Source organism: Panthera tigris, chromosome D4, assembly GCF_018350195.1.
Source record: "Panthera tigris isolate Pti1 chromosome D4, P.tigris_Pti1_mat1.1, whole genome shotgun sequence".
In the NCBI taxonomy this organism is placed as follows: Eukaryota; Metazoa; Chordata; class Mammalia; order Carnivora; family Felidae; genus Panthera; species Panthera tigris.
Window position 1 is genome coordinate 79,719,843 of NC_056672.1, and position 9,596 is coordinate 79,729,438.

Sequence of the window (9,596 nt, forward strand, 5' to 3'; positions counted from 1 at the left end):
CCTGTGTTTGTTATTTTATGACTAAGGTTATCCTCTGTTAAGATGTTTCAGAGACTCCAGAAAGAGACAGAATGTGAAGAAAAGAAGTTAGAAGCCAGTAAGGCGACTCTGAAGGAGCAGCAGCAAGAGCTGGAAAAGGAATTAACGAAGCAGAAGAGCAAGCTGGACCAGGTGCTCACAAAGGTGTTGGTGGCGGAGGAGCGTGTCAGGGCTTTGCAGGAAGAGGAGAGGTGGAGTGAGACCCTGGAGAAAGCGCTCTCCCAGACCAGTACGTATTCCCCAACGTGGCGGTCTGGCAAGTGTGTCAGGGAGACCCGAGCCTGGCCCCGGCCCGGCAGGGCATCGGGAGGAGCACGGCAGGAAGGAGATGCCGCCCCCCGCGCCCCCCCCACCCCCCGCCCCTGGGTCCTGCCGGCCCTGTGAGAGAGGACACGGGGCACTTGTCTCTGTGGAGACGGGATTTGACCCTGAGGCTGTCAGGTCTTTCTACTTGACCACGTTGCCTTCTTCCGGAATGCTGCCCCCAGGAAGAGCGACGTTCAGGCAGAGAGGTGCCAGAAGGCACTTGATCTAAAGGCCTTCTGTGAAGCAGTACATTGTTTTGAGCTTTGGGAACAGTGTTCCATTTCATCTCAACCGATCAGAAAACAGTATTAACAGTTCCACTTCTGTCTCAGTTTGACATAGTGAATGGTACCAAAATACAGGTGTTCGTTTTGGGGGCTGTCGGCGCTCTCCTGAGCCATATCTCGGTCAAGATGGAAGTCCAGGGTGAATCATCGTTCCCACATCAATGAATGATTCTGTTCTTAGGCTTCAGGGTTTAGTAATGTTCAGAAAACTTTGCTCTCCCCGAGTGAACTCAGTGAAAGGGTTATTAGTCCTTTTTCCCCAGCAACTCTTGATACACGCAGACCCAGCCATTTCATCGTGACAACGAAACTTCCCAGATGTGCTGCACCTGACCACACCAGACGTGTGAAAAGTAAAACCTGGACGGGGTGTTACTCCAAAGAGTGTGATTAGAAAAGCCTATTTTATTTATTTAAAAAAAAATTTTTTAATGTTTATTTTTGAGAGAGAGGGAGAGTGGGAGAGAGAGAGAGGGAGACGCAGAATCTGAAGCAGGCTCCAGGCTCTGAGCTTGTCAGCACAGAGCCCGATGCGGGGCTCGAACCCACGGACTGTGAGATCACGACCTGAGCCGAAGTCGGCTGCTTAACTGGTTGAACCACCCAGGTGCCCCAGAAAAATCTATTTTGAGCGTCAGTGTTTTTCATAAACATTATTTATGGAGTACTCACTAGGTACTTCGCGTTCGCATACACAATTCCCGTTGAACGCCAGGAAGTGGGCGCCTCCTGTATCGGGTAAGGCTCGTGCTGCTCCAGATCCCATGTTCTTTGCACCGCGCTGCCTCCCGTGAAGGAGAAGCACTGGTGCACCTCCGTGCAGGTTTATAAGAAGCATTTCGGCCGTCTGTTCCAGGCCTCCTGCACCTCAGGATTGCTGTATTCTCACTGCTCTCAGACACCCAAAGGGAAGACAGTAGCTGTCTGTCACTTTGGGATCCGGCCCTCCAGGACCCAGTGATGTCAGGAGGCACCTTCATCTGGGCTCTGATGTGGGTCAGGGGGGAGTTGGAAGACTCCGTGATGCCTGAGCGGGTGACATGGCGTTACGCAACCCGCCCACGGCCAGCCCGGGGCCTCTGGCTAAACTACTCAAAATGCTCGTTTCAGAACGACAGCTTTCGGAACGGGAGCAGCAACTAACGGAAAGGTCAAGTGAGCTACTGACTCTCCAGAAAGAGGCGGACTCTATGAGGGCAGACTTCAGCCTCTTGCGGAACCAGTTCTTGACAGAAAGGAAGAAAGCCGAGAAGCAGGTCGCCAGCCTGAAGGAAGCACTTCGGGTCCAGCGGAGCCAGCTGGAGAAGAACCTTCTGGTGAGTCCCCGCGGCCCTGGTAGCTGTCGCGGAATTCGCGCCCTTAAATCCTTCGACTAAAAACTGCTTCGGTGTAGACAAAATCAGTGACCTGTCAACCCGGTCCCTAACCCGACTGTTGTTTCTGGTGTGTCTGTGCCTGATTTGAGCTTGAAGCTGATGGTGTTTTGCCTGAGTCTGAGCCGCCAGCCCTAGAGGAGCCCGGCCGGCTGGAAAGATGGTCACGTGACCAGACAGTGTCACCACAAAGCAGAGAGCGTTCTCCGCAAGGGAGCCCCTGCCTGCGCCTCCACCCGCAGGGGCTGGAGAGGGTTCTGGGGGAGGAAGCCTTCTGGAGACATCTTTGCCCCGCTGCAGTCAGCACTCACGGATCTCATCCTGCCCTTTTCAGTCAGCCTTCGCTTTAATTCATCATCGTCCTGAAACCAAGGAGTTCAGTCTCCCGGGCTTTTATCCCTAAAATACATTTAGGATAAAAATTTGGGGAGGTCCAAAACAGCTCACGGTGGGTGGAGGCAGATAGGCAGGAGTAGAGACTGTCAACGGGAATGGACTTTTCTGACACCGCCTGAAGGAAATCGATGTCATCCTGTTGTGTGAACGGGTGTGTTGCTCCCCAGAGGGTGCTGTATACACTGACAACTAGCGATTCGGCGACGTGATTGCAAAGATCTGGGCATCTAAATTTTCATCCTCCAGATGGCTCTGTGATGAGGTAGTACCGTGCTCGTCACAGACAGTTAACGGAGGGGGAGAAACGGAAAGTAACGTGTTGTCACGGGTAACGTTGCAGACGCAGAATTCCGACCGTGGGCTAACAGGCTCGGCCCGCGTATGGACTCCCAGCTCTGCCACAGCTGCTGAAGAAGGCAGGTGGCATTATCCCCACTTGACAGCTGGAGCCCAGATGGGAAGTGTCAGAACTAGTGGGCGTGTAAGGCCGTGATGCACGCACGCGTCCACGTGCCGGACCCCGGGGTCATTTTCCTCCTCCCGTGCCAGGAGCAAAAGCAGGAGAACAGCTGCATGCAGAAGGAAATGGCAACAATCGAACAGGTGGCCCAGGACAACCACGAGCGGGCCAGGCGCCTGATGAAGGAGCTCGGCCAGATGCAGCGCGAGTACGTGGATCTCAGGAAACAGGTGCGCGCCCGGGGACCCCACGGGCCGGCCGGGCAGACGACGCTCGCTGGGCTTGCCCACTCCCCGCGGGGCTCAGGGTTTTTTTCTTAAATAGCTCTCTGAATAGGAGCATTTCTTTGTGCGAGTTGTAAAAAGCCGATTCTGAGAATGTCCTTTAAATCAAATCTTTTTTTTCTAGTCTTAAAATTGAGAAATCACCTCTACAAGAAAAAAGCATTCGTTTAAAATGTACTTCTAAAATCCCCTTAAGTGCGGCAGGCTTCTTCTGTTAGTTTTTGAAAGGAAAGTGGCAGTTCTTCAGCATGAAATTTTATCACGTCCCAACGAACTGTGTTGAAATGTTAGATTTTCTGCCAGAAACAAGTCTATGGGACCCAGATCCCCAGGCAAGAAGGAATGACCCCAGGAGAAAGCTCTGCCATCGTGTAATGTAACCAGGCTGAGAGCCGTTTACGCCGAGAGTGGGAGAGCTTAATTCTGCAGATGGAAAGTTCCAGACATATTTGATGCATTAAATAGTTCAGTTCCGTGTAAGTCCCAGACCTTACCCAATGGTATTTGACTCTCACTCTTTAGATGACAAACCAAAAAGATTTGGAGAGAAGACAAATGGAAATCAGTGAGGCGATGAGATCACTTAAATGTGAGGTGAAGGATGAAATCAGAACCAGCCTGAAGAATCTCAACCAGTTTCTTCCAGAACTACCAGCAGATCTGGAGGCTATTTGGGAAAGGAATGAAAACCTAGAGGGAGGGTTGGAAAGCTTGAAAGAAAACTTCCCATTCACCGTGAGTGAGAGACCATCACCTTTTGAAGAAAAACTGAATTTTTCCCAGATTCACATAATGGTAAGGGTTTATCCCACTGATCTCTGGACTCTGAAGAAGGATGATTTTATTCCCACCTCCTCCCCCAACCCCCCATAAGCTGAAAACCAGAATGGGGCTGGGGGAGGGTGGGAGGCGAGAAAGGCTAGTGGTGTCTGGGACTCTGATGTTTCCCCCTGTCTCTGAAAAAGGATGAACACTGGCGTGGAGAGGCACTCCGAGAGAAACTGCGTCACCGTGAAGATCGACTCAAGGTTGCCCTTTATTATTTTTTATTTCTCTTTCATTTTTTTATTTTAGAGAGAGCGTGCACGTGTGCAAGTGGGGGAGGGGCAGAGGGCCAAAGGGAGAGAATAGTAAGCAGGCTCCACGCTCAGCACAGAGCCCCATGCAGGGCTCAAACCCACGACCCCGGAATCATGACCTGAGCTGAAATCAAGAGTCGGACGCTTCGCTGACTGAACCACCCATGCGCCCTGCAAAGTCCCCCTTTGAAACACTATGGTAGGAGACCCTTGGTGTGTTGAGGAGAGTAGGGGAAATTGCTCACCTGCATGCACTGCTGTCGTTCCCTCTGTTACGGCACCAGCAGTTTTCTAGATCGCATGGTCGAGGCTCAGAGAAGTTGGCATCGCACAGTCAGTACGGTGTTGAAAACCATGAACTGTGGTGTTCGGCCCAGTGTTCTTAGCCTGTGTAGTGCTGCTTTGCCTCAGCTCCAACTGACAGAAGCCGAGTACTTGGGACAGAAAGTAGAGATGCAGTGATGAACCAGAACGGGCTCACAGGCCAGTGGTTGGGGGAAAGACTGGCACTACTGGAAAAGTAGGCTTGGGTGTCAGACGGGAAGTTGTCAGGCTCAGAACACGCGGAGCCTGAAGGCCTGTGAGCCAACCAGGGCCGCCCTCTCCCTGGGTAGCTGCAGAGTCTGGGATTTAGCGGTCAGTGTCGACCTAACGATTTGGGGGTGAAGGGTGTAGGTGGGAGTTGGAAAGTGGGAGGGGGATAGAATGAGAGGACAGGATGTGTCTTTGGAGAATGGCTACATATACGGCATGGCTGAGGAGGAGCCGTGAACCGTGTTGAGGGAGTGGAGGCCCTTGATGTGCCATAGCCCCCAGTCACGTGTGGCTGTTTAAATGTAAACGAATTATAATTAAATCAGGTTGAAAATCGAGTGCTTCAGTTGTCACATTTTTAGTGACTCAATAGCCACCTGTGGCTAGTGCTAACGCTTTTGGACAGCACAGATACAGAACATTCCCGTCATCACAGACAGTTGTGTTAGAACTGCCGTAGCCTCGGAGAGAATCATTTTGAAGAAACAGCACAGGGGCAAGTCGCAAATAGTGTGGGGCTGAGGATTGAATATACTGTGAGAGACACTGAAGATATCACGTATAAACCCATCTTCTGCTAAGTCTGGGCGGAAAAGAGAGAGACGAGGTAGTCATTTAATGGGGAGGCCAGGGGTGCAGAAATCCTAAGCGTTGTTACGGTGGAGAGAACAGGCCGAGCAAGAGGCCCAGGTCGGGGTGCCTGGGTGACTCAGTGAAGCGCCTGACTCTTAATTGTGGCTCAGGTCATGATCCCAGGGTCGTGGGACTGAGCCCCACTTGGGGTTGAGTGCTGGGCACAGAGCCTGCTTAAGATTCTCTCTCTCCCCCTGCCCCTCCCCCGCCTCTCTCAAAATAAACAAACATTAAAAAAAAAAAAAGGCCCAGTTAATGACAACACGGAATGATCCAAGTTTTCCGCACACTGAGAGTACCCACCAGCATCCTCCTGGATTTCTTTTTTTTCTTGAGGACAAGAGCATTTCCAGCAGCCATTCCTACTTTAGAATCGTCAGATTTGCCTATCGGTGTTAAGATGAGGAGGCTACTGATCGTTCAGGTACGTTGCTTCTGTGTAAAACCCTAAATTTCACCGTGACACTTTCAGGCCCAGCTTCGACACTGTATGTCCAAGCAAGCGGAAGTGTTAATTAAGGGGAAGCGGCAGACAGAGGGCACTTTACACAGCCTGAGGAGACAGGTCGATGCTCTGGGGGAACTGGTCACCAGCACCTCTGGAGACTCCACGGCGTCACCCAGTCTGTCTCAGACAGAGTCTTCCCTTGCTGAGGACTCTCAACCTGGACCGAGCCAGGTAAGAGGAGGCTCTGTTCTACACATGGGAAGTCTCTGAACGCTTTGGGGGCCACAGTCTACACAGAGGAGACTCAGAACATAAATGCCACCTTCAAGTCTCTGGAAAACTTGTCTTATAGAAGACTTGCTTGTTTTAAATGGTCCCTGAGAAAACTAGAATCGGTTGGGTGGGAGACCTAGAAAGAGGATAAGGTGATGGCTTCGGGAACAGCCTAGAACTCGAGACTATCAGGGACGTAGTGAATCCTTTGCTGTGCTCCCCCGGTGGATTCCCTTGTTCTCTGCTCCGTCAGTAGAGCATTCGGGCTGTGAGGCCAGTCCGGGTCCTGGTTTAGCTGGTCTGTCTCCCTCTCTCGTGGGGAAGAATGATTGGCGTGTGCCTACTCCGCCTCCTCAGCAAAAGTCTGAACTCAGGCCTCTTAGCGCAGGGTCTTTAGAACCCCCAAAGTTCACGAAGGCATTCTGTGTGAGACATAGACGAGGTTATTCATAGTTGAGGACCATGAAACATGCTCATGGAATTAGTAAATAGTGACCCAGAGATAGGGAACGGCTCCCACTTTTGAGCACCTACTGTGTGCATGTACGAAGCCCTTTACATATATTATCTCATGTAGCCTTTGCCTCCTAGGAGATACCTCCTATCTGTAGATAAAGGAGTTGTGCACAATGAAAAATGTCCTGGCAAAAGACGAAACCAGGACTTCAGGGCTCATCTGTCACCACTGCAGAGCAGTATATAGCATGGCTGTGCCTCAACATTCAGAAGCAGTTGCCTCTTTCATAGGCACATAGCTCTGCAGCAGCAAAGCAAGATTTGAACGGGATTCCCTTAACACCCGTGGTGGGACCAAGTCGGGTACAGGCCAGAACCAGAACCATCATGGGCCTCGGGCAGCCTTAAGAGAGTGTCGGAGGCACCGGGTGTTGGAAAGAAGGTGGCTTTAGAGGGAAGACAGCCTGCGGCAGAGGTTGAGTGCATCGGGGTTTAGGTGCGGAGTTCAATTGTCAGCTCACAGTGGTGGCCCCAGGGGTTGAGGTGCTCTGAATTCAAATTCAGGAGAGTAACAAGTGTTAGAGGAGGGGGGCGGGGGGGGGGAAGACTGTCAGAATTATCTTGGAGTCTGGGGTCGCAATCCAGGTGTGTGGGATGAAAGCCTGAACGGAGGTGGAGTTAGGGGCTGGCTTCTGAGCCCAGTGTTTTCATCTCCCTTTGCAGAGCTCCTTCCAGGTTCTACAGGGTCCGTCACAATTTCTGGACAGTTACCGACACTGATGCCATTCCCAGCTCCCGGCTCATGGGGGTACGTATTACAGAGTTCTTTTAACTACCACTTCCAGTTGGAGGACCTTCAGTTCTGTCTTACACAGTCTTAAGCTTTTCCCTTTACCCTTGGGTAATTTTACACAGTGGTTCATCTCAAAACATTTTTCCAAAGAGGTACTCAAGTAGGTCTTTTACCTGTTAGCCATGGCGCTGTCACTTGGTTCTGTTAATACTTTGGTTACTGTTGCAAGAATTCCTCCCTTTTGTCTTAACTGCAGGAAGAGAACTGTTCAGCCAGATGCGGAAACCCATCTGAGGAAATACCTTCTCTACCTCACTTCGTAACTGGAGTGCCGCTTGGTTTTTATCAAGATCCAGTGAACTCAGATGCTGCACCTCCACTGTAGCTTACCCCACCTGTATCGTTAAATGCCAGGGTTTTTGTAAATACATGTACATATGGGAATCGTTGTGTACAACTTAAACCAGGGTCCTAGATGGCTGAGGGTTTTGTTTTTTTTATCTTTGAATGTGTTGCCATAAAACTACTGCTGATTGTAATTGCAAATTGGAAGCTATAAACTGGTGAAATTATAGCTACGTAGAGAAAAAAAAAAATGTACTCAAGCCCTTCATTTATAGTGTCAAATTTTATTTTTGGATTTTGCTTAAAATCTATTTTCATATGAAAATAAAAGATAAAATAGTCTGTCGTCTGACTTTACATTTCGTAGATCTACAGTAAAGCCATCAAATTTGTACCTTAACTCCCAAGAAAACGGCCATCTTCCAAATGGTTTTCCATCTTTTGCCTGAAGTATGTTGTATCTGTCAATGAACATACACCATATGGAAATCTATTATAAAACTACACTTCGGGTGCTTTTTCTCAACCAAAAATATTCTTTGGTGGAAAATTAGTAGAATCTGACCCAGTGGTAAATTCAAATTGTGTTCAGACTTTGAAGGTTTTGAACGACTATAATTAATGGCTCGACTCCATGATCTACAAATACATCATTTCAGAACAAGAATAGCAACTACTGTCACAAAAAACCACGTGGCAACAGAATCACCCTCACGGTGAGGTGAAGTACGAAACTACAGGTTATAGATGAGGTTTTAAAATACTGCCAAGGACTATTTTCTAGGCCCGTAGACAGCTTCCGAACCAGAACAGTACAGAACAGCGCAGTGCAGTAATCCCTCACCACTCACAGACGTTATGCCCAAGGTGTTTGGCCAGACCTGGACCGGTAAGATATGGGATAGACAGAATTACAATCAAGATAATGAAAGTGGCATAAAATCGGCATAAAATCTGTTAACACTCAGAAAGTTCTAAAAGGCATCTACTTGCAAAATAAAAATGGATTTGGTGGCGTCTTTTGTAATTACACTCTTGTTTCATTTTCACAAGTCTTCGCAAAATGCTTTGAAGTCAGGCCTCTGCACAGTTCTATTGAAATCCTTCAGGGACACATTTTCCCATTCTTCTTTCTAAACTGCCACGTGGACCCTCTCTATTCCCATGTTCTTCGGTTTAAGAAGGAGGGAATTGAACCACACACCTTTCTAAAAAGATCACACTTGAAACAACGGATACGTGAGCAAAAGAGTTCTCAAAACTGTAGTCTGGAATTAGGTGAGGTAATCAATGTATGAAGCCAAACACCTGGTTCCAAAAGACAGCTTTCCAAAGAAACTTTACTACCTCTAGTAGGACATGAACATCACCACCAGAAATTTTTTTTTTTTTTTTAATCGAGGTTACTGCATCAAACACTTTATTATCCATGAAAAACACCTGAACATTGTACTGGAACGTCTAACCCATAAAGAGTACTGAGCACCAAGTACTAATCAAGAGGGGCTCCTCATAGGTGCACGGTTAACAACCCAGAGAACCGGGTGACCACAGAGGTAGTAAGCTCTCCTGGATTAAAGATTAAAAGAACTTCACTCTCTCTACTTGCCCAGTGTCTGGCACACGTATGTTACAATATGACAATTTGCTCTTCTGTTTTTGAGCACCCAAGTTTATTACAGGGGGTTACACATGCAAATAACAGAATTTGGCCCCAAGTACAGTCAAGGGAGAACACTATCAGGCACCAAGGGTGCCGATCTCACGCTGAAAAAAGTCAACTTAAACACTGCAAGTCTGATCTGAACACAAGAATAAAAGTGTAGGTCAATTACTAAGCGATGTGGATTTATACGCTATATACATAGACTTCTCTATACAAGGACAGTT

General features: G+C 48.8%; 1 protein-coding gene across 5 annotated transcripts in view; it reads left to right on the forward strand.

Annotated features, from left to right (window-relative positions):
• CNTRL (centriolin) overlaps positions 1–8,203 on the forward strand; it is an 83,742-nt gene extending 75,539 nt beyond the window's left edge. For all 5 annotated transcript variants that reach the window (XM_042963763.1, XM_042963762.1, XM_042963764.1 and 2 more), the window contains 8 exons: positions 43–268; positions 1,743–1,948; positions 2,951–3,091; positions 3,668–3,940; positions 4,111–4,173; positions 5,864–6,070; positions 7,292–7,376; positions 7,618–8,203. In XM_042963763.1, coding sequence (XP_042819697.1) covers positions 43–268; positions 1,743–1,948; positions 2,951–3,091; positions 3,668–3,940; positions 4,111–4,173; positions 5,864–6,070; positions 7,292–7,348 — 1,173 coding nt within the window. In that variant the 3' untranslated portion in view covers positions 7,349–7,376; positions 7,618–8,203. The remainder of the gene's footprint in view (positions 1–42; positions 269–1,742; positions 1,949–2,950; positions 3,092–3,667; positions 3,941–4,110; positions 4,174–5,863; positions 6,071–7,291; positions 7,377–7,617) is intronic.
• Positions 8,204–9,596: the final 1,393 nt, after the last annotated feature.